The sequence below is a fragment of the Echinops telfairi genome, unplaced genomic scaffold, assembly GCF_000313985.2.
Source record: "Echinops telfairi isolate 266 unplaced genomic scaffold, ASM31398v2 ScPeMD7_18;HRSCAF=68, whole genome shotgun sequence".
NCBI classification, from domain to species: domain Eukaryota; kingdom Metazoa; phylum Chordata; class Mammalia; order Afrosoricida; family Tenrecidae; genus Echinops; species Echinops telfairi.
In genome coordinates, this window is record NW_022103915.1 from 97,861,707 (window position 1) to 97,886,175 (window position 24,469).

Sequence of the window (24,469 nt, forward strand, 5' to 3'; positions counted from 1 at the left end):
AATGTACAAATGCGCTTTACACAATTGATGTATGTATGGATTGTGATGAGTTGTATGAGCCTCCAATAAAATGATTTTTTTTAAAAATTGAGCTGGACAAGAAGTCGTGACCCCTCCGACTACGTTAAATCTACAGACATATCTTACCAGGTGTGGGTTTTGGACTCTGCCGGTATATAACCGTGCAGTGCCCTTGGGGCCATTACCACCATTCTAGATGTAAACTTGAACCAGTCACTGCCCCTCTTAAAAGGACCTGATGGCTCCTGGTGGTTGTCCCCACAATAAATTCCTCTCTTTAACCTGACTTTGAAAGTCCTTCACACTTGGTCTTATTCATTTCTAACCCTGCCCCTTGACAATTTCCCCTTTGTCCTTGGTGCTGAGGCTCCCCTGAACTACTTTTACACCGAACCAGTTGGCAACTTTGTTTTGCCTTTAGAAGACTGTGCGTACTGTTGTTTCATTTTTCTGGAAACACACCCTTATCCTCTAGCTTCCACTCAGGCTTCTGGACTCAGTTTTCCTAATAATGCTTCTCTCCTACCACCCAAGACCCGACTGAGGAGCGGCTGATGGTTTCGAACTTCTGACCTTTTGGTGCGCACCCCATTGCATAACCCATGTTGCCACCAGGGCTCCTCCTTGAATGAAATGAGTGTGTGCCTGAAATACCCAGTGTCAAGGTTCAAGTGACAGCCTTCCCACAAACCTCGGATGGCCCTGGTAGTATCCTGCCAGGTTGTCTGGAAGTTTATTGAATTGTCAGTGAAGTTCCGGCTGTTTCACGTGTCTGGGGCTGTTCTCTTGTCTTAGGGGACTCATTCCAAAGCAGGGCCAGGGAGTGGTTCCAGGGGTCTTCCCTCTTCCAGCAACAGCCCTGGTGGGCAGGTCCACCTGGGAAGAGCGGTACTGTGGCAACAGGGGCTGGGACATTTGTTGTCCCTATACCTGGATGCAGGCCTGTGCCATTCCAGCACTGGTCTTGCCAAGTCCTGGGGTCTGAGAGGCGGCAGAGCCAGGGAAGTCCTAGTTCACTAGGCCCTGCTCCACCCTGACTTTCCCTGAGGTTGGTAACTACCCTTTCCTACCTTTCAAAGCAAAGCCAAACTCACTCCCACGGAGTCAACCCTGACTCAGGGAGCGCCTAAAGGGCAGGGCAGACCTGCTCTTGACTTTCCTAGACTGTTACTCTTTACGGGCAGTACAACACCCTTTCTCCCATGGTTTTGAACTGCTGGCCTTTTGGCTGGCAGCCCAATGCATAACCATCATGCCGTCCGGGCTCCTCACCACTTCAACAGCGCAAGTTAAATCTCTAAGAAGCTTGTTTGTTTTTTGAGCTATTAGCGAGTTTGCTTTGGGTAAATGAAGTTTCACCTTTTTAAGAGCCATCACTTAAGTTGTTGCTACTCACGCCATTAAGAGACCGTAGCTGCAACTCACTGGGCTCTTGTCTATGGAGGTGTGTCTATGAACAGTGAAACGAAGGGCTTTCCTCCCACACCTCCCTCAGGCTTTTACACTCGGCTAAGGCCTTCCAGCCGACACTTCCAAGGTCCTGCAAGTGAATATGGGAAGTGGGACAGAGGCAAGGCTAGAATCTCGCCTGAACAACTCAAACCCCATTTCCTGCTACAGAAACATTCTCTTACCCCTGTAGGGCCAGTTGCTCTATGGGAGTGTTTGGGGACCACACTGCTATATATATATATATATTCCGCCCCCCCCTCTTAAATTGTTCTTCCTGAGGGAGAATAATAATAATTGTCATGTAGGGAGAGGAGAAATCTCAGTGTTTGGGGCTGGCTAAAGAAACTATCCACTCTGCTGAGATGACTCTGTAGGAAAGGTGAAGTCTGGTATCTGAGCCCCGGGTGGAGAAGGCACGCCGAGCTTGGTCCAGGGCCAGCATTCTAGCTTTCTCTAAGTGCTCAGGGTCCGGAGAGCCACTCTTTCTGCCAGACTGTTGTTATTGTGTGCTGTCGAGTCCAAGCCAACTCTGGAGCACAGCTTATCCTACTGATAAAAATCAGTAGGAATAAAGCTAGCGCCGTCCGTTGATGAGAAGATGAAAGTGTATCTGGAAAATACACTGAAACTATTCAAATCATTAAGTTGAGCAAAGCAAATCACCTGGTCGGTTCTCATCCTTTTGGACCTGTGTAACGCTCTATTTAAAGATTAGCAAGTTCCCGCTCATGGTTTTAAGAGTCTATGTGCTTCCAACTGGGGGTCTAGGACCCGTTATCTTGCAAGACCCTCTGTGAAGCCATGCTCTTAGTGCCCCACCCTCAGAGCATCAAAGCTTGGATTGCTGAAGAGCACATTCAAGCCAGCAGAGGCCCTGGAGCTTCTCTAGGAGTTCCCGGGTTCAAAGCACCACACACACAGCTATTCTGATGAGAAAGCTTTATACAGACACAGGCTGAATCAAGACATGATCAACAAAGCTCAGCCCGGAAGGCTGCCACAAGAAACCAACTTGGAACTCTTCAGGAGGGGTTCGAACCTGAACAGTTTATTGACCATTCTCATCGAGACCCCTGACCCCTTTTTTAAGTGCAGGAGGCAGTGGGAGGAGAAACCATGCATGAAAGAGATGGACATTTACACACAGAAACTCCCATATTTCATGCAGCTCTCTGTTGCCTGGTTTCCCCAGAAGGAAAAGACCAGTCACTATATTGGCTATGGACTTGGTACAGAAGCCCCAGCTGGGCTCACACTCAGGGAGGCAGACTCTATTCTCCTCAGCCCCGCTCAGCCCTGACGATCTACCGAGGGGATGCTTGGGACATAGGCAGGTGCACCCAGAAGAAGCCAGACATCATGGCTCAATGAACTTGGACATTATCCACAAGGGGGCAACTTCTCCACGAGCTGTCGTCCTGGCTCCTTCATTAGGCTCCCCGCTGCCTTCTCACCTGCAGCACCAGCACTCGGTCCATCTGTGAGGCGGACAGGAAAGCAGCACTTGGATCCAGCACGCACGGGGACAGTCACTTCATCCAAGACAGTCACACATGCCAGCCCCAAGCATGTCCTCAGGGGCCTGCAGCTGTTGGCCTGTAGAGAGAACGTTGCGCTCTTTTCCTCCCTGGATTCTCGCGGTTGCTGAAGCCGAGCTGGCCACAGGTCCCTGTGGGCCCCAGACAGCTGGTCCACACGTGTTCGGGTGTAACTCACTGCTCCGCGGCCGCCGGCTCGTCCCCAGCCTCTGGCTTCTCAGCTTGTGACTCGGGAGGAATCAGGCACTGGACCTCCTCTGTGCTGATGGCTACTTTATCTGGCTGGAGCCACCTCTTGAAGTGCTCCAAGGTGCTGCGTACAAAACAGCAGGAGGAAAGCGTGGCTGCATCAGACCTCCCTGATCAATTGCTTAATGAGTATCTCAGTTACTCAAATAAATACAGCCTACCCACCCACCATCAATTGCTTCCTACAATTGTTTTTCCTCTGAGCGTGGGGAGATGGTGATATTCCTTTGACAGCTGTGCATCCCAGCAGCTCCGTGGCATAATTTACCCCCTAGTGGGCACTTGGGCTATAAGCAGCACCAGGCCCCCTCAGAGGCAGTGCCTCCAAAGGCTTAATGAGAATAGCTGAAGAGCTAACACCTCAGTCCTGTCTCCCCCCACCCCCAGCCCCCCCAAAAAAGCTGGGGAGGAGGGGGACTGCCATGGATAGGTGGATAGGCAACACTCATCACATAAATACCAAATTCTGCATGAGGCAGAAACCCTGCATCTTTAAATCTCTGACGTCTATAGCAGTCTGGTATGCTTCCAGTGTTTACCTGCGCCGTGTGATTAGTTTCCTGGTGAGAGAGTGAGTGTGTGTGTTGTTTCATCCTATTGCAAGTCTCCAAGGTAGAAATATCTGAGCAGCAAATGTTCCCTACAAACGAATGGGTCCTTTCTTGTCTGGGTGCCGAGTGGGGGTGGGAGGGGAGGTGGCATGTGTGATTGTCAAGCTCAGCAGTGGCCCCTCCCAGCTCCCTTAACTACTCAGAATCCCTGACTCTAACGCGATTAGACCTTCCCAGTACAATGCAAATGACTAGCCATCATGTGCTCGGCACTCTGTGCTCATCACCAGCACACTCTGAAGTCAAGACAAAGTCCTACCCAGAGGACTTTTAGACTGCGGTCACCGTTTGGGGGAATTTCATTGTCCAGGGGTGTAGGTGTTAGGGAGTTGGATTTCTCAGCCCATTACTTCACTGTCACTGCATACCATGAGGGCGGTCTCCCACTGGACCCCCATTTCATGAAGGCCCATACAACTCCGGGGCAAAACCCTCCTGTTTAAAACAGAAACTTGGAAAACAAATGCAGACCGACTGTTTCCTGATGCTCCCCCTGGACAACGGGAAAGAGAAGCCAAACGCAGAGGGGAATGGGTGTGATGAGGCCCTTACCCTTTCCCTAGGACCCTGAGTATGACTTCCATAGAAAGAGCAGCACACTGATAAGCACAGGGCAGATTAACTGGAGTCTTAGCGTCGAGCTGATTTCAGAGGCAGGGAATTCCTACGTGGCAATTATACAGGCAACTTGTAGCTTTTCTTCTCAATACCAAAGAGGAGGGAAATGTACAAGGGGAGAGAGAAGGCAAGGAAATAATAAACTGTTAGTGGGTCAGGAATCTGTTCAGTTTTCAAATTTGCTAAGCCTAGGGCAGTGTGAAGCTCAGTAAAGATGACTTTATAGAGACAGAAAGGAATACATTTACATGATCTTTGATCCGCTATTGCCTTCCGAAGGATCCAGGGCAGGGCATATTACCATATATACTCGAGTGTAAGCCAACCCGAATATCAGCCAAGGAACCTAATTTTACCACAAAAACTGCATTAAAAATGTGCTGAAAAACTCGACTTTCAACAGAAAAGTGGGTGAAGGGAGACATCGGACAGTGCAAGATACGACAGAATAATAATTTATAAATAATTTATAAATTATTATAAATTATGAGGGAGGAGGTAGCCGGGAAGGAGGGGAAAAATGAGGAGCTGATGCCAGGGGTTTAAGTGGAGAGGAAATGTTTTGAGAATGATGAGGGCAACGAATGTACAAATGTGCTTTACACAATTGATGTATGTATGGATTGTGATAAAAGTTGCATGAGCCCCTAATAAAATGATTTAAAAAGAAAAACTCGACTTATACACTAGTATATATGGGTATTACAGTATCTGAAATAATGTAAGTGGAAGTAGTTTAAAATTTAAAAGGATAATGTAACTATGACTGATGTCTCACCTACAGACATGACTTCCACCCAGAGTTTGACATCTCTGCCCTGGGCTGGGCCAAACCTGGGCTGGCACAGTGAGGGTGGGGTAAGGGGGGGGCACTCAATGGGAATGCTTTGTGTTTCCAGGGCATCAGTTTCCCGCCTTTAAGAGACTGCAGTCACCACTACCTGATTGCTCTGAGTTTTCTCCAAAACCCCACTGACATCGCGTTGATGCCAACTCATAGTGACCCTATAGGACAGGGCAGACCTGCCTGCTTCCAAGACTAACTCTATGGGAGCAGAAAGCCTCTTCTTTCTCCTGTATGGTTTTGAACATAAGGTCAGCAACCCAACCCATCAGTAACCTCTACCCAACCAGGGCTCCTTACTCTCTGCTTAAGAGGAAAACTTATGTTTTCCTTCTTTGACAGGTTTCCGCCTTACACAGGTCCTGGCTCTCGCAGGCTTTTACTGTGTCTCAAACATGTTAAGCAAAATCATATGATCTCAAGCCCTTTGTTATACTTCAGGCTTTCACTCCTGCCCGCCCCCCACCCCCAACCCCAGTTCCACTACCCCCACCCCCTTCAACACTTATTTTGAATAATTTCATGCTGACTTTTAAAATTATGTTAAGAATAATGTTAATAAAAACAAACACTTATACAAGGGGGCTTCAAAAAGTTCGTGGAAAAATGGAACTGAACAACGATGATTTGCCCCCCCGCCCCCAAACTTTCTGAAGCCCCTCGTCTAGTGCTTCCCGAGTGCCAGCATTGTTCTAAGCACTTCATACAAAGTAACGCATTTAACTCTCACAGCTGATGAAGAACCTTCTCCCACCCACCCCACCCCACTTTGCTGAAACGGAAACGGAGGCACAGAGAGGCTACTTGCCCAAGAACACACCACCAGAAGTGGCAAAGCTTCGCTCCTGAGGATCAAGTGCACTCCTGCTCTCTGTAGCAAATGCTTGCCCACTTTTCTACACCTGCGCCAGCGCAGGCTCTGTTCAAGTCCCGCCTCCTTCCCAGCATGAACTCCAGAGCCCCTGGGAAGTACAATTCACTCACTGCCATGGAGTCGATGCCCGTCCTTAGTGACCCTATAGGACAGGGTAAAACTGCCCCTGTGGGTTTCCGAGACGGTAACTGCTAACAGGAGTAAAACGCCCCATCTTACTCCTGAGAGCAACTGGTGGTTTTGAACTGCTGACCTTGCAAACCACAGCCCAACGTGTAACCACTAAGCCACCAGGGCTCCTTTTCTGGGAAGCTCAATGGCCCCTCAATTCCCAAAGCACCTGTTATCACTTCCTCTGACTGTTCTCTTATGCAGTCTTATATATCTCTATCTATAACTATACAGACACACATGCACACACACATATATATTCTCTCTCCTGAACTAGTAATTTTAAGGGCAAAAAAAAGTCTCCCTGGCTCCAGGTAAAAGGGCCTCCCAGTGTCTGTGTCTAATGGGCTTCTTCACATCATGTAGTCTCTGTCTACTTACGGAGGGCGACAATATGATAGAAACTCTGGAGAGAGATGGAGATTGCAAGTAAGGAGGAAAAAGTCCCATCTGCTGATTGGTTTCTACTTTCTCAAGTGAATTAGGCTCTGAGCCATGGTGACACACTGGCTCTCCTAGACTCTGTTCATTCTATGACCAAGAGGTAGCCCAAGGTAGGATGCTGGCGAAAATAACCGATTGTTAAAAATCTGCTGCTGACCTGAAAGCATACAGTAACCTCATCAAGGATGAATTCTGTGATTTTTAAAGGAGAGCCGATGTTGATCTCTGCTAATATCAGGACTCAGATGTCTAGGTCCCTGGCTTCTCTAGAGAAAGAGCAATGTCTTCAGTGAGACAGACCATCACTTGAGACTGGGCAGGGAACCCATTACCTCTCATCGGAATCAAGTCCGTCCACAAAGAACTCTGATGCTAGCTGCTCCTGGAGGAAGCGATCCCAGCATTCCTTCTTGGCCTGCGTCAGGGTTCGAAGCATGTCCTTGGAGGTTACTTCCTGATTTAAACCTTTGATTCGCCTCAGTTTCTTTTCTAAAGAGAGAAGTGAAACTTAACAAGGAAAGTGAATCAAACAAAGTTACACCGAAAATGCAGAATGCCAACTTAAAAATTTCTCCCCTCTGCATAAGAGCTTCCTTTGAAAGGAAGGCATATAGAGAGGTGTATATTTAATTCCCTTCACGGTGCCCTCGTCCATTGTTGTATCAAGTAATTGTTTAGCTCCAGAAAAGGGGAAAAACATAATTTCTCATAATAAATCGATGACCAGTTTCTCTGAATCACAGAATCCAGCAGGGGCCTCCCTGAGGAACGCTTGTTTTCCCGGACTTGATGTGGGCACACCTTCATCTCTTCCCCACTCCTCGGAAGTAGTCTCTCTGAGGAGTACATAGCTTTTCATTTTGCTAGAGTGACATAACGTGATTCTCAACCTCAGGAGAAGGAAATAGGGAAATGATGAGAGATCTACTGGCTTATTAGACACTAAAACTGACTTGAAGAGAACTCAGCAATAAGAGACCTTTAAGTAGGACCTCTATGTGTGATTCAATTCTTGATTAAAGAAAAAGAACTTTTTTTTAAAAGTTGCTCAACTGCTGGTCTGGATGGTGGAACCTCATAAAAACAAATGTCTTGCAATCCCTTTGAGAATGGCCCATATGGCTTCCTGATGATAGATGGTTAATTACTCTTCTCTGCATTTTAAGTGTAATTATAGACCAGATTTCTCCTTTTGAAGAAGACAAGAAAGGGTTTCACCATTTACTATTTGCCTTAATTTAGTTTTGCCTTTGACTATAATAACAAGGAAATGATGGCTCCCTACCCCATGGGGGGGTGGGGCGGGGCGGGGAATGGGACACAATCTGGACATCTAGCACCCAGAACCAGTAGAACCATTAGGACTTGCAATCCTGCTTTCATATCTAAATCAGCCAAGTGAGCTAGCACCCACTGAGCAAAGCAATACACACCTCTTGTTGCTGTAGACCGCCATCAGGCGCTCACTCATATTGAAAAGCATCACTGATAGATATTTGCGCTCTCCTTGGGGATGTGGAAAGGTTTGTGGAGGTCTTTTGTTTAACTAGCTAAGTTCTGTGCTGATGTCCTTATCAGTGAATTCTCTTTGAAGCAGGCTTATTTGGCAATAAATAATCTTCACATTGTCTGGCCTGGGTGGTCAAGGTGGAAGGTGCTCTGGGCTGGAACAGGCCTTCCCCTCGCTGATCACAACAGGCACGAATGGGAACTACTCCCTGCTCTGAACCCAACAGCCGCTCCCATTTTCCCCATAGTAAGAAATTCTAATCATTGGAACTGATTTTAGAAAGGAGCAGTGCAGTTTGAACTCTCGAGATTTGTCACCAGTCATAACCATCACCATCTTCATGAAAGTCCCTTATAACCCCTGGATTCTAGCACCAATAGGCCAAAAGATCTGGGTTTCTCCTTTCGTCCTTAAACAGACATACTGGCTACCACAAAACAGAATTCTCGGCCAGTGGCCACAGCTGTAAGCATTACTCTTTTGTGGTTTCACATTAGACCTTAAATTTCTTTCTTCCTTTTTGCCTCGCTGCACAGCGCCCCAGAGGGAGGCAATCATTTCATTTTGGGTTGGCCCAGCGGGCTGGGGTCAGACCCGATCAAATAAGATCAAGGTGTAGGTGGGGAGAGGGGCGCAGGGGCGGACTCACACACTCGTCTGGCCCTCCCCATACGCGCCCATTCACACACAGACACACGCACACATTCAGGCTACACGTACCTTCCACGAGACACAGGACACAAACCTGACCCCATGCCACTCTCCTGCTAGATACCTCAAATTTCACATTCTACCCTCGCCTTTTTTCATTAGTTATCATTCCCAAAATACTACAATTAGCATTTTTCTCAAATCCTTTTTCTCCAATATATTAACAAAATCCCCTTGCTTCCAAGATAATTCTTGGCAATCACATAAGCTCTCTTCCGACTCTTCTTCCTTCCTCAAAAACTCCTTTTTTTTTTTTTTAAGTTTCTTCTTGATTGCCTTTCCTTCTGCAAATGATTATTTCTAAGCTTAGTTGTATGGAACCCCTGGTGCTATAAGCATAAATGCACAATTAGACATTGCTAGACCAGAGCCTGAAAAGGGCAGGGAAGTCATGACTCAGGCCCAAGCACCTCCTAAGGTGTAAGGGAAAGTGCTCAAAATAGATCAGCAAAACCAGGCCCTGCAGAGACACCAGGCTTAGAAGAGACACACTGATAAAGCGCATTTGCAGGCAGCAGAATGAGATCGCTGGCCATCACTCTCTCCACTTGAGGTGGTCGATGCTTGCTTCTCCCTGCACTTGAGGGGCCACTGAGTGCCCGGAGCCAAGAGGACCAGCGACTACAGCCAAGCACCGCCCTGCAAGACACTGACACAGCATCAACCCTGAACTAGAAACATGGACTCTTGGTCAATATTTGCCTTATTGCTTATGAGACCTGAAGATGTGCCTCTGTCTTTTGGGAGCTTAGCAGAGCCCCTTGTGAGTGAGGCATCTCCCCTCCAAGCCTGCGCAGAGAAGGAATGAAGGGTTTATGTTTTAACCTTCATCCCTTTACATACATATGACCACTGTGTGCAGAGACTGAAGCCCAGGCATTCCAGACAATTCAACCCCTCTGTATTTTGTATGGGGTTTGCTTAAAACAGCTGGTCACAAAAGGATCGGGTTCATGGATGTTCAATCATTAAAGGACTGATTGTGGTGATGATTGTACAGCTTCCTGATGTGACTGAACTATTGAATTGTGTACTATGCGGATTATATGCCAATAAAATGGGAAACATTTTTAAAATAAAAGGGTAAAATTATAAAAGTTGTCCCTCACTGCCCTAGACTGGCATTTCTTTTTACTTTAGCATGGGGTAATCTGAATCTCTTTCTTGTGTTTTGAATCCATCTACTTAAACTTAAGGCTGCAGGACAGAACTGTGAAGGTGTGTTCTCAAAGCACCTCACTGACATCAAGCAGATTCCAGCTCACAGCCACCCTCTTGGGCAGCGGGGAACTGGCCTGTGGGCGGTGAGACTGTAAACCCTAGGGGAACAAAAAGTCTCCCTCATCTTTTTCCCTGGGAGCGGCTGCTAGGCTTAAACCACTGACCTTGTGGTTAGCAGCCCAGCACAGAACCTATTCCGCCACCAAGGCTCCAGAAGATATATTCAGGGGACATTAAATAAAATGGCTAATAAGCAAAACGGATTTTATTTTAACATGCTCCTGATTCAAACCATCTGTTTAACACAGCAGGTTTTCAAACGATAACAGCAGAGTCCACTGAGCTCTGAGGTTACGCCTTTCGTTTAGGGATGGCATACGGTTCAATACTTTTGAGTTGGCTAAATAGGCCACCAATAACACGCAAGTAAATTCTACAGAACACCAAAGAAAGAAATCAGAAACGAGACGAAGCAGTCAGAGGCAAGAGGGGACAAACGGTTTCCAGAGATACACAAAGAAAGGGTAGCTGTTTCTCAACAACCTGACTTGAAAGAATCCCGAGAAATATATGTGGCAAGGACGAAAATTTTAAAAAATTAAATTAAGACTAGAAAACCAGGCTTGATGTAACAGAATGTCAATGTGTTTCCCCCAGAGCCACCAGCTTCTGATAAACTGCTCATTAAAATCCAGAGGAAAAAGCCATCTGACTTCTCTTAAAGAAACACAAAACACAACCACCACTGAGTTGAGTCTGATTCATAGTGACCTTAGAGGACAGAGGAGAACTGCTCAGCGGGTTTCCAAAGCTGTACCTTTTTACAGAAGCAGACAGGCACATCGATCTTCACCGATCTAACTTACCTAGAGATGCTAAATACACTTCAGAATCGTGCAAGGGGGCCCACGGCTGTAGAGGTGGCTTGACAGCAACATGTGCTGCCTCTCTCTGGCCTTCGCCTGCCGGATAAGAAGAACCCACGAAGGAGTCTGAGAAAGCGTTGTTGTTGGCACCATCCTCTTGGTCAGGATTTGGCAGGCAGGAACAGATTTCAGCCCAGAGATCCCGGCCGGATCTAGCGGCTGTCGAGTCAATGCTCTCAAACATTTTCATCAGGAATCTGAATTGAGAAAGAGAAACGCAAGTGAGTAAAAGCAAGCCTTACCAATAGAAATGATTGACGTGTAACACCTTTCCACACCCCCAGGGGGATAAACAACAGAAGCATGGGGGAAGTGAGGCAGTGGTTGGTGTGAGATATGAAAATAATAAGAATTTGTCATTTATCATGGGTTCACGAGGGTGGGGGGAGGAGGAAAAAAAGAGGAGCTGATACCAAGTGTTCAAAAAAAAAAGTAAATGTTTACAAGATGATGATGGCAACATGTACAAATATGCTTGACACAATTGATGTATGGATTGTTATAAGAGCTGTAAGAGCCCCCAATAAAATGATCTTTAAAAAAGTTTTTTTTAAAACTAGCTTTAAGGAGACAGTATAAGCATGTGGCACCCAGATACCCGTTTACCCACTGAAGGAAGGCAATTGGCTTTTAAGCAATGTCTTTTAACACAAGGGATTCATATGTTACAGACAAAAATATGACAAAGGAGATCTGGTTCTTCTCCAGGTTTTGCAATAGTTTTCATGATGAAGTTTGTCTTTCGAAAATGAAATTTCTTGGGTACTTCCAGTATAAACTTTTTTTCAAACAATTTTTAAACGCAACTACTTGTTCTTCCCCAAATAAATTCTGTCTTGCACACAGTACAGATTAAAGCATGCACGGCCCCACATTCAAGAAGATAGAATTAGTGTGGCTTGGTGACAAGTATGTCAGATAAAACTGTCACCACCCACGAGTCTGTGTGCTCCTTACCTACAAAAACTACGCTATATCGTCCAAGCTCCTGTTTTAACAGACACCCTGAAAATACGAATGTCCACTATTCAGGAATGAAGAAATTGTGGCTCAGGGAATAACATGCCCAAGGGCATATTAATGATCCATCGTGAATCCTTGATTGGAAACGAGACCTGCGCTACTCCAAAATTCATGTTTTTACCCAATCCCACGCCGTCTTCTTGGCAAATAAACTGTCAGGGCGTCCCTGCAGCCACGCACACCGCCTGGGCTGTTTTTCTCAAAGCATCTCGGCTTATAGGGTGTATTGACATCTTCTTTAGGGGTGCGGGGAGGTCCTTTAGAATCCGGCAGGCTGCCTGAGGCAAGAGCTGAAGCATTCCAGGAAAGTTTAGCGGGCTGCCAAGGCCCGGAAGTAAAAGAGGACGTGTCGCCGCGGCCCTGGGGAACTGCTGCCTGGGCCAAACCAGCTGCCACCTCTTCCAGAAGTCTTGGGAACCCAGATAAACCCCAAGTCCGCTCGCTCCTCCTTTCCCGGGGTGCCAGAACCGCGCACAGAACCCAGGAGTCCTGACCTGGGTCTAACTCACTCCGGCCTCAAGATGTGGCCGGGCGTCCTGAGTTCGGCCCTGAGGGCCGGGCCAGAGTGGGGAAGACAAGACCCTGGCACCGGGAACTCCTCACCTGCCGACGGCCGGCCCCACCGCGCGCGAACGCTCGTCCCAGCTCCTTTGCGGGCACCCGGGAAGCAACGGGGAAGGGCGGAGTCTCTGAGTGACGGGTCTCGAGAGTCCTCCAATCACCACCCGGATCGCCGGCGAACTTCTGTGCGTCGATTGGCCGAAAGGAACGCAGCTGGGTGAGGAAGTGAGTTCGGATTGGAGAGTAGAGTGATGGGCGGGGCCGTCGTTGCTCGGAAACGGTGTGGTCACGTGAATGGAGTCCCTCGTCTCAAATGCAGTATACTTGTGATGGATTCTGTCTGGAACCTGCAGGGCCCCTCCTAACCTCTAATAAGGAAAGTTTTGGCATTTCTTGGGCCCCGAGTTTCAGCTTATTTGCTCAGCAACTCTGTGGGCAGGTGTTTGTGTCCGAAATGTCACCCTTCTCTCTCCTCGTTACTTTGCTACGCTCACAGAGCCTCACTTTGCATCCACAGGGTTATGGAAGTTTCCTGATTGGTTGGATACCTGATGGCACAAGGCTTAAGCACTCTGGAAGATTTGGTATTTGATCCAAGGCTAAAAGGCAGAGAGCCTTGGCCACCTGCAGAATAAATACCCTGTGGGGGCGGTTCTACTCTGGCACATCTCGGGAACTTTGGTCAACTGATAGCACAGCTCCGGCTGTGTTAAGGGAAATTCAAGACAGATAAGACCTGGTGTTCACTACGCAAAGGCACACAATTGTGTGAATCAGAACAAAATAGGGATAATTGTGCTCATTTGGAACCTGTACTTAGATCAAGTAGTTTGAACAAAACAAGGGATTTCCAACGTAGTTTAAAATGAGAAAAGGTAAAATAATATAAATTATCAAGGGTTCAGGGGGAGGGGGAAAAATGAGGACCTGACACCAAGGGCTCAAGTAGAAAGCAGGTGTTGTGAGAATGAGGAAGTCAACATATGTACTAATGTGCTGGACACAAATGATGTATGTATGGATTGTGAAGAGTTGTATGAGCCCCTAATAAAATGATTATTAAAAAAAATGAGAAAAGGAAAAATAAATATGTTAGAAAAAGCATATGGCAGGCACTGGTGTCAGCAGGATTGGTATCACCCAGTGCATTAACTCATAGTGCTACCCCCAATGGACTTCTTCCCATACCAGACCATATGGAATCCTTAGTAAAGTTTATTATCAGTTTTAATGGTAGAATAATAGGTGGCAAATATAGCTATAAATTGCTTAAATTTAATATTTCTTAGATTATGTTGATATAACAATAACTTTTAAATAAAATCTTTCTACGCTGACTTACATTATTAGTAGCTGAACACTTTTACAATTTTTAAAACTTTTTTCCTCCTTTTGTTTTAAGTACTACTTCATTCTCAGAAAAGTTATCAATACAAGTTCACAAATACCACAGTATTGTGGCTGAAACCTCAGGCTATTTGATAAAATAAAAAATTATAAAAACACCGCAGCAACAAAAACAACAGCCCATGCTTGTAGTGTGTCCCAAAACCACTTGATTCGAAGCCTCAAAGTAATTGGGCCCTGTTGGCAGCTTTGACCAGCTACATATTAGAAGGTTCACAAAGTACATTTGAATCGAGTTTCAGCCTTGTAGATGGATTGATTCATGTTAGCTGGGCTTAGAAAGTGGTTTTTGTTGTTATAGCTAACCACAGGGATATGTTTATAAAAATAAGGAATTTGGGATGAAACCATGCACAAAAACATTTTATAGACAATCATTTGGTGTCCCTATGCCCACCCCACCCGTGTCAGTGTCACCCAGTACAGTCCAAAGCCCTGTACCCTGTGATGACACCCCCCAGCAGCAGGGGCATATTCTTTCACCATGCTGGCTCACTGTTTGCTGAGCAAATCATCTGGGAAACTGCACTACAGGAAGTAGAGGATGAGCCAAAAAGAGAAGACCTTCAACCATATGGATTGATTCCGTGGCAACGGTGGGTTCAACCCTTCCGTCTACTGTGAGGATGGCAGAGGAGCGATGGTGTTTGGTTCTATTTTACATACGATCTCTCTAAGCTGGAGCTGGCTATATTGGACCATGGTCTGTCGTGCGCCATAAGGTTTTCATTGGCTAACTTTTGGAAATAGCCCTCCTTGTCTGTCTTCATCAGTATGGGAGTTCTGCTGAAATGTATACGTTATGGGTGACCATACTGGTATTGGAAATACCAGTGGCAAGGCATGACAGCAACACACAAGCCACCACAATATGACAAATTGGCAGGTGATTGGTGCATATGTAATATAATATAACCTTTAAAAAGTTTGTGGGAAAATCATTTTCTTTTAATTTCCAGTTTCTATGGATTTTTGAAACCCCCTCATATGTCTATCTCTCTCTATATATATTGATTCTTTTGTAATAGAGATCAGATCATCTCTCACACATAGCTCATTCCTCTAAAATAGACACATACATATGTGTGTGTGAGATAGGGGAAAAGTTGGAGTCCTGGTGGCAGAGTGGCTAACTGTATGGTCTGTAGTTCAAAAACCACTAGCTTGGCCTCAAGAAAAAGGCAAGGCTTTCTTTTTTTTTTTTAAAGGCGAGGCTTTCTACTCCCATAAAGAGTTACAGTCTCGGATGCTCACAGGGCAGTTCTACCCTGTTCTAAGGGTCACTATGAGTCGGAACCAATTCGTTGGCAGTGAGGTTTGGTTTGGGTTGCAGGAAGGTTTGCAGGAAAACCAGTTTTCCATTCACCAGTGCATTCACATTTTGTTCCATGTCATTGATTGCAATCCCCACAATGAACATCACTTATTCCGATTCCTGTTTCCATTCCTCAATTCTTTTCTAACTCTTCTGAACTTTGTCCTTAGATAAATACTGCCCTTTTGATTTCAAATAATTGATTATTCTAAGGAGTAAATATCTCCCTAGTATAATTGTTCCCTTATACAAATAACTGTCTGTTATTTGGCTGAAAATTGAGCCATGGGAGTGAGTTCATTTCTAGACCTGAAGGGTGAGTAAGGGGCATAGTCTCTGGGGTCCCACTTGTTTATATCTAACCAGTAAGCCTGGTCTTTTTTTTTTTGTGATTTTGAAATTTGTCCCAGATTCTTCTCCCATTCTATCAAAGTCCATCTGATGCAGCGGTTCTCAACCTGTGTGTCTCAACCCCTTTGGGGGTCGAACGACCCTTTCACAGGGGTCGTCCAATTCATAACAGTACCAAAATGACAGTTATGAGGTAACGACAAAAATAAATTTATGGTTGAGGGGTCACCACAGCATGAGGAGCTGTATGAAAGGGTTGTGGCATTAGGAAGGTTGAGAACCACTGGACTAACGTGCCCCTTAAAGAGCTGTTGGTAGTGATAGCCAGCCACAGTCGGATGCTGATCCATTAGTCCATTGGAATGATTACTTCCATGTGTCTACAGTTTTTTTCACTCTTTTCTCCTATGGACAGAGACCAGTAACTACACCTTAGATAGTGGCTCATGAGGTTTTAAGACCCCAGTCACTACTCACCAAAGTAGGATATAGAAGATTGTCTTTGTAGACTATGTTATGCCAATTGTCCATGGCGTCCCCCAAGACTATGGTCCTGAGCCCTCATGCCGGACTCATTCCTTCAAGGTGTTTGGTTACTGTGGCAGCTACATAATCTGTCAATTTGCAAAGCGGTGGAGTCTAGCCTGTCAATCAGGTCCTAGCCAGTGAGGCCCCTGTGTCGGCATGGCCTTCTCCTCAGGATTCTGGGAACTCCTGTATTCCTCCCTGGAGGCAGGAGACACTTGGTGTTTCATCTTCCTGCTGTCAAGCCACATGGAGTTACACTGATGCAGCCAGAGTCCTGGAGCTTGAGGAGCCATGTGGAGACCCATGCCAGCGCTGAGATGCTTCCACCACCACTGGATCCACAAAACTTTCCACTGGCCTGTAATCTTCCTGCATTCAGCATCATTGTATGGCTGAATGATTCTAAAGAGGAATTTATGGACTAGTATTGACATATGGGGTAATATTGGACTTAAGGTCTTGATCTGCACTGGGCTGTTTTCTTAATGTACAATTGCTCTTTGATATGAAGTTCTCTTTTACACATATGAGTGTCTCTGGATTTGTTTCTCTAGTCTACCCAGACTAACACGGTTCCATCTAAGAAGTTTTCCTATATGTTCTATAAGGAGTCTTAATGGTACAGTGGGTTAAACATTGGACTGGTAACCACATAGTTTGAGGTTCAAACCTATCAGCTGTTTCTTGAGAGAAAGATGAGGCTGTCTGTGCACAATGGATTTACAGTCTTGGAAACTCGATGGAGCAGTTCTATTCTTCTTTAAATAGTTGCTGTAAGTTGAGTATGCCCTACTATATTTGTAGATATATTTACAGCATAGGTATATATCCTCTGTCAAACATATATATCTTCATGGGTGTAGTTTCTTTCTCCTTTCCACACCTGTTCAGCTTTTGACCTATGCGATACTTTCCCATTGCTCTTAAACCAAAAAAAGCAAACTCACTGCCCTTGCTTCAATTCCAACTCGCAATGACCTTATAGGTCAGAGTAGAACTGCCCCTGTGGGTTTCCAAGACTGTTCATCTTAATGGCAGTAAAAACCTCATTTTTTTTCCCGTGGAGGAGCTGGTAGGCTCAAACTTCTGACTTGTGGTAGCAGCTCAACATACAACCCACAATGCCACTAGGGTTTTTTTTACCCACTGTTCTTAGGAGACTTGAATTCTTGTAGTAAATCAAGTAGAATTTTTAGTTTAAGCAACATAACTCATTTTAGCTTTGAATTTACCACTTGTATACCCAACTACCTACACATCTCCACTTCCCTTTCAAATACACATTTTGAACTTGACCAAACCCACTGCTATCGAGTTTATTCCAGCTCACAGTGACTCCATAGGGCAGGGTAGAGCTGCCCCTGTGGGTTGCCGAGACTGTTAACTCTACGGGAGTAGAGAGCCTCATCTTTCTCCTTTGGAGCGGCTAGTGGTTTTAAATTGCTAACCTTGTGGTTAGCAGCCCAATGTGTAACCTACCATATTCAGAATCCATCTCCTGATCTTATATCCCAAACCTATTCCACTTATAGTCATCCCCATTTCAATTCATAGATACTCCATTTTTCTGGTTGCTCAGACCAAATCAAGGGAGTCAATCTAGCCTGCTTGCTTTCTTCCGTGGGTGGTGTCAGATGCCTATTCTGAAAGGGCTGGGATTCCCTTGATTTAGGTCTTTTTCTGAGCCTGGTCTTCAGTCCTCCTGTGAATTCTGGAGGCACAAATATTCATTCAGTAATTCTCCCCATGAGGAAATTACCTAGTGGTGCTTTCCGTGTTTTTCATTTAAGATCGTTGACAAGTACATCTTCCGATGCAGTGGTGACTTTCATTCAGTATAAGAGCATATGAAAAGTAAATGGGAGAGCTCTAATCCTCTTGCTGTCAGGGGGCCTGAGATGCGTGAAAATACTGGTTTTTTTGTTGTTTTCGTTTTAAAAAAGTTAACTGCTCCACTGAGATAATTTCCATAGCATCATATTTATCCTTTTAAAGTGTACAAGTCGGTGTTTTTTGGACACATGCACAGAGTGCAGGCCTCCGGCTGGTGGATTTTCCCTTTCCCGCTTTGACATCAAGTTGCTTTCAGGAGTCTCTCCAGACCCCGGGGCCTTGGATCTGTAAGGATCCACTCTCGCCGTGGTTTTCACAAAGGAGCCCCAACTTGGCCAAGGGCTTCCTCCGTGAAAGGACGTCTGACCTGGCACAAGGAGATCTCGGTATCCTGATTCCCTGGGAGAAGAACATTTGCTTAAGGCTGTCGTGACTTTGAGTACGACGCCCCCTAACGCGGGTCCAGGCAGCCTGGGCACTGAGCTCCCTGATTGGCTGGCGCCGAGTGACGTCGTCAGATCGCGACCCAGAGGCGACGGCCGAGCGGGGCATGTGGCTGGGGCACTGCCCGCGGCTCGCCTTCCTGGTGCCGTGGCGCTCGGCAGTGCGGCGCCTCGAGCTCACCAGCACTCGGGACAGCTGGAGGGGCCCCATGGCGGACACACAGCCGAGTGGGGTCGAAGCCGCGGGGGGGCTGGAGTCTCCAGCTCAGCGGAGCGGAGACGCAGAAAGCCCGGACCCCGCTGGCCCTGGAGTAGAGTCGCCCCCGGAGATCGGGGAGCCAGCGCTGGTCGCCGCCCCGGGCCCCGGCAAGCGAACAAAGAAGCGAGGCGCTACCGGGGAGCGAATCGTGCCGCCCCCGAAGAAACGGCGGGCTGGCGTGAGCTTCGGCGACGACCACTTTGCAGAGACCAGCTACTACTTTGAGGGCGGCCTGCGCAAGGTGCGCCCCTATTACTTCGACTTCCAGACCTACTGCAAAGGCCGCTGGGTGGGCCGCAGCTTGCTGCACGTCTTCACCACCGAGTTCCGAGCTCAGCCTCTGGCGTACTATGAGGCTGCGGTCCGGGCGGGGCGCCTGCACCTCAACGCGGAGCAGGTCCGGGACCTCAGCGTCGTGCTCAAGGTGCAGTCCTGATGGGGCCGGCCAGGAGCGGAGGAGGAAGGGATCTGGTCTCTCGGAGTAACTGGGGCATAGGTACTGGAGTAAAACCGCGGTCATTCCGAAGCGTCCGCTCTGTCACTTGGAACGCTCGTTTAGCAAATACCTCAAAACCCATTCCATCGAGGGGGCTTCCTTGTTTCCAATGAAACAGCCATTTCCCCCCGGGGGGATCCCCATAACCCATTTTAGGCACTGTCCTGTGGCCCTGGCCCTGATCACTTTCCACCCGTTGTATTGTAGGTTTCTGTACAAATGTCATGTATGCCTCCTTTCAGTGTGCTGGGCAAAGGGGTGAGCATTTTATATTCGTTAAACTTTAACTCATTTCATTCTAATGATAATTTGGGGTAGGTATTGCCATTCCATTTTACCTGAGAGAAAAGGCGCCGGACCTCCAGAACCTGTGTTCTTAAAACTATTACTGAAACCATATCATGTAAAGCCTGGTGTGTGATGGGATTATGAGATAGCCAAGAGGAAGACGAGACTTCTCACGTCCCGTGTTTTGCCTCCTCACTCATTTTGAGTTCACCACAGCTGAGATAACAGACACGCTTGAAATTAACACAGGTTCACCATACATGGGCAGAGAGACACAGATTCAGACGTGGGGAATGGTTGATGGGAATCCCTTCTTGCCCAAATTTTGAGAACACAGAGCTAGCCTAACATGCCTTTTACAGATAGGAAATGGAGGCCTGGGCAATTTTGCCTGAGCTTTTAGTGAGCTTTTGGTAAGCGGGCTTGGGCACGTATTGCCAAAGGCCTGAAGCTCTGCTAGCCCAAGGCCGGGTTATTTATACCAATAGTAGAGGAAAGCACCAGCATCATGCAGATGGCAGCCACGGGGTCACACCAGTCCCTCTCGTCCTCAGATGGAGAGCGCTACTTTGTGGGAACCTGGGCTCCTGTGGGAGCTCAAATTGGGATTAGGGTACATTTGAGAACTTGAACTGGCTTTGAGATCTTAGCTAGAGTGTCAGTTTTGCTCTGTAACCCGGCCTTGGGCTAGCAGAGCCTCAGGCCTTTGGCAGTACATGCCCAAGCCCGCTTACCAAGCTTGGGATGGGCAGTGTAGGCCAGTTGACTGAGCTTGCAGTTGAAGCCCATTAGGATCTTCGCCTTGGCCTTGACGGTAGGGGCCTGCATTTACTTCAGGCCCGTCTGGTTGTACTTCTTGGCAGAACGTATGTTTCTCACGAACTTAAAATCTACTCTTAAGAAATTAATATAATTGTAATCAGGTTTCTTGATGCCATTTCTGTGCCATTTTCGGGATTAGTTGTGCATGGTGTGGTTCTTAGACTTGGACGTGTCTGCACCAACACTTGCTGCTCCCGGACCACCAGAGACTGGAAGAGCTTTTTTTTTAACTTTTAAGATGTAACTATATAGAGAAAATAAGGATAAGCAAACCCAAAACAACATCCATAGTTCCGCCACGCAGAACTAACCCAACATTTTTGTGTATATTGTGGAACTTTTTCAATGCTTGCTATCTCTCTGAGGATTTTTACATAGTCAGATCACACTGGGATCATACCTTAAGGCAGAAAAGGCATTACAGATGTACCGTGCATGTGATAGCGGAGCCTCATTTAGCTGCATGGTGTTCGGTACACCTCTTGATATATACTTTAACATTGGGTCAGGAAGAGGGAACACTGATGCGATGCTGGCTGGATCCAAGCTGCCGGCTCCTGAAAGACTGGTTGCTTTTGTCTTTGGCAGGACAATGACTTCTTGCGGAACACAGTGCACCGGCATGAACCACCAGTCACATCAGAGCCTATCCGTCTGCTAGCCGAGAACGAAGATGTGGTAGTTGTGGATAAGCCTTCCTCCATTCCTGTCCACCCCTGTGGCCGCTTTCGACACAATACGGTCATCTTCATCCTTGGCAAAGAACACCAACTCAAAGAACTACACCCATTGCATCGGCTCGACCGCCTCACCTCAGGGGTGCTCATGTTTGCCAAGACAACTGCTGTCTCAGAGAGAATTCATGAGCAGGTTCGAGACCGGCAGGTGAGTAAGGCTCTTCCACTGTAGGCCACTTGCTGAGCTCATGAACCCTCTGGGTCAAAAGGGCATCATTGAGTTCTAGATCTGAAGTGGGCCAAACTTCCTTCCACCAGAAGTTCCGGGATCTAAAGTGCCAAAGATAGGTTAACTCTCTCTTATGTTTCTAAAGACCTTTAGAAATGGGATGCACTGCCTCTTGGTAATTTGCAAGCAATAAAAGTTAGAAAGTACTGGTTTATCAGATCGTGGGGAAAGGCTGCTAAGTGAAGTTGGAAGAGGCATAGTTAGAAGCGTTTATAGTCTTGATTAGAATCTTGAATCTGGAATTCCGAATCTGGATTTTAAGACACGTCTTGGGTGCTTACTGTATACTAGGCATGGTACCAAGCACTGTTAGAGCCCAACTCACAGAATCCGTACCACAGCCCGAGCTGACAATACTTTTCTAGCCTCATCTTTCTGGATGAGCTCATGGCATTTAAAGAGGCTAAGTAAGGTACTCAGGACCATGCAGCAGGTAAACAGGAATGCTGGGGTTTAGATCCTCTCCTTTACGACACTAGTGCATGCCTGATTACTCCACCCAGGGCATGAGCTTCAGAGTTTAGGCTCTGGGCTGACTCTCCTTCCTATTCCTTCCTGTGCAGCTGGAGAAGGAGTATGTGTGCCGAGTGGAGGGAGAATTCCCCCTGGAGAAGGTGACCTGCAAGGAACCCATCCTGGTCGTGTCTTATAAGGTGGGGGTATGCCGTGTGGATCCCCGGGGAAAGCCCTGCGAGACAGTGTTTCAGAGGCTGAGCTTCAACGGCCACTCCAGTGTGGTGCGGTGTCGGCCTCTCACAGGCCGTACCCACCAGATCCGAGTCCACCTCCAGTTCCTGGGCCACCCCATCCTCAACGACCCTATCTATAACTCAGTCGCCTGGGGCTCCTCCCGTGGCCGGGGTGGGCACATTCCCAAGACAGATGAGGAACTGCTACAGGACCTGGTAGCAGAACACCAGGCCAAACAGTCCCTGGATGTGCTGGAGCTCTGTGAGGGTGACTTGTCCTCCGGACTTGCAGCTTCCACGGCCTTCTCCTCAGAGCTGGACAAGAAGAGCCTGGAAGCATTGGCTTCAGCTGCTCAGAAGATGGACAGCGGTTATGAGATGGCCCACAAGGGTCCCAACACATTGGCCTCAGCACCAGGGAATGCTGCTGAAGCAGATGTCGTGAAACCGGAGACAGATCCCCTCTGTGCAGAGTGCCGGTTGGTGCGGCGGGACCCCTTGCCCCAGGACCTCGTGATGTTCCTGCATGCCCTGCGCTATAAAGGGCCAGACTTCGAGTACTTGTCACCCATGCCTGAGTGGGCACAGGATGACTGGCAGGAAGACTGAGAACTGGGGCCAGAGGAGGGTTTGCTTGCTGGGTTAGGGAAGAGGTGGGCCAAAGGCTGGTACTCAGGGCTCTGCAGGAGGGCAGGCGAACCTCTGGGGACCTGCTCTTCCTTTTTAATCTCAGGTGTCTGATTTTCTTACTACTACTTCCTTTTTGTCTTTATTGAAATAAAATTCACTTAGCATAAAATTAACCATTTTTAAATTATAAATCGTGCAGTGACATTTTTATGTTCACACTGCTGTGCAGCCACTCCATCTAGTTGCAAAGCATGTAGACATTTAGATTTGCCATCACCCAAAAAGAAAATCCATGTCCCCTAAGCTTTCCCAGGCCATTCCTTTGCCCCAGTAACCACTAATCTGCTCTTGGTTTTTATGCATTTGCTTATTCTGGGCACTTCATATCAATGACATCAGGCAATATGTGGGCTTTTGTGCTTTCTACTCCCATGGTAAACAGTTACAGTATCGGAACCATGGGAGGCAGTTCTACCCTGTCCTATATGGTCCGTATGAGTCGGCATTGACTCAAGGGCAGGAAGTCTTAGTATTACATTTAGCATAATATCTGTTGTGGTTTATCCATGTTGTAGCATGAATCAGCACTTCATTATAGTAGAATAATATCCATTTGGGGGGACAATATGAATATAATACGTATATCTGTTTATCAGTTGATGGACATTGAATTATCGCCTTGTGTCTACTGTGCACAATGCTCTTATAAATAAGCATGCACAAGTTTTTGTTTTGAGTACCTGATTTTAATTTTTATTACTGGGTCCTATGATAGTTCTGTGTCTAACAAACCACAACACCATTTTACGTTCTTAACAGTAAAATACAAGGGCTTCAACTTTTACTCATCTTCACCAACACTTGTTATTCACATTTTTCATTATAAGCATGTAGTGGGAGTGAAGGTACTGCAGCTCGGCTACTGACCCAAAGGTTAGCAGATCAAACTCACCAGCCATTCCATGGAATAAAAGAACTAGAAATCTGCTCTCCTAGAGATTGCAGTCTGAGAAATCTTCAGGGTCAGCTATAGACTGTGCATTAAGATGACTATGAATCGGAACTGACAGGCCAACTGTGGGAGTGAAGTAGCAGCTCAGTTTGCATTTTTCTTAATCCTTTTATTAGGGGCTCATACAACTCTTATCACAATCCATACACACATCAGTTGTGTAAAGCACATTTGTACATTCATTGCCCTCATCATTCTCAAAACATTTGCTCTCCACTTAAGCCCCTGGCATGAGCTCATTTTTCCCCTCCCTCTTTGCTCCCCCCTCCCTCATGAACCCTTGGTAATTTATAAATTACTATTTTGTCATATCTTGCACTGTCCGACATCTCCCTTTACCCACTTTTCTGTTGTCCATGCCCCAGGGAGGAGGTTATATGTAGATCCTTGTCATCGGTTCCCCCTTTCCAACCCACCCTTCCTCCACCTTCCCTTTATCTCCACTCACCACTGGTCCAGAAGGGATCATCTGCCCTGGATTCCCTGTGTTTCCAGTTCCTATATGTACCAGTGTACATCCTCTGGTCTAGCCAGATTTGTTAGGTAGAATTGGGATCATGATAGGGGGTGGGGGAAGGAATGAAGCATTTAGGAACTACAGGAAAGTTGTATGCTTCATCGTTGCTACATCTTAGTTTGCATTTTATTCATGATTT

The 24,469-nt window shown here is 46.8% G+C and overlaps 2 protein-coding genes and 1 non-coding gene across 4 annotated transcripts; 1 reads left to right on the forward strand and 2 right to left on the reverse strand.

The window, feature by feature from the left end:
- Positions 1 to 2,397: 2,397 nt before the first annotated feature.
- CCDC32 (coiled-coil domain containing 32) lies at positions 2,398 to 12,875 on the reverse strand. 2 transcript variants are annotated; one of them, XM_004712707.2, is made up of 4 exons: positions 12,817 to 12,875; positions 11,131 to 11,387; positions 7,155 to 7,311; positions 2,398 to 3,324 (listed from the first exon to the last, which is right to left on the reverse strand). In XM_004712707.2, exons 2-4 carry the CDS (start codon positions 11,378 to 11,380, stop codon positions 3,186 to 3,188), a joined length of 546 nt encoding a protein of 181 aa, XP_004712764.1. In that variant the 5' UTR covers positions 11,381 to 11,387; positions 12,817 to 12,875; the 3' UTR covers positions 2,398 to 3,185. The 2 variants fall into 2 exon arrangements, with proteins under 2 accessions (XP_004712764.1, XP_045143843.1); XM_045287908.1 differs by lacking the exon at positions 12,817 to 12,875 and adding an exon at positions 12,708 to 12,759.
- On the reverse strand, positions 8,722 to 9,108 carry LOC115868921. The gene has a single exon (XR_004045879.1). It is a non-coding gene; the product is annotated as a small Cajal body-specific RNA 2 (non-coding RNA).
- Positions 12,735 to 23,953, forward strand: RPUSD2 (RNA pseudouridine synthase domain containing 2). The gene is made up of 4 exons (XM_004712753.3): positions 12,735 to 12,959; positions 18,675 to 19,334; positions 21,105 to 21,401; positions 22,046 to 23,953. Exons 1-4 carry the CDS (start codon positions 12,735 to 12,737, stop codon positions 22,778 to 22,780), a joined length of 1,917 nt encoding a protein of 638 aa, XP_004712810.2. The 3' UTR covers positions 22,781 to 23,953.
- Positions 23,954 to 24,469: the final 516 nt, after the last annotated feature.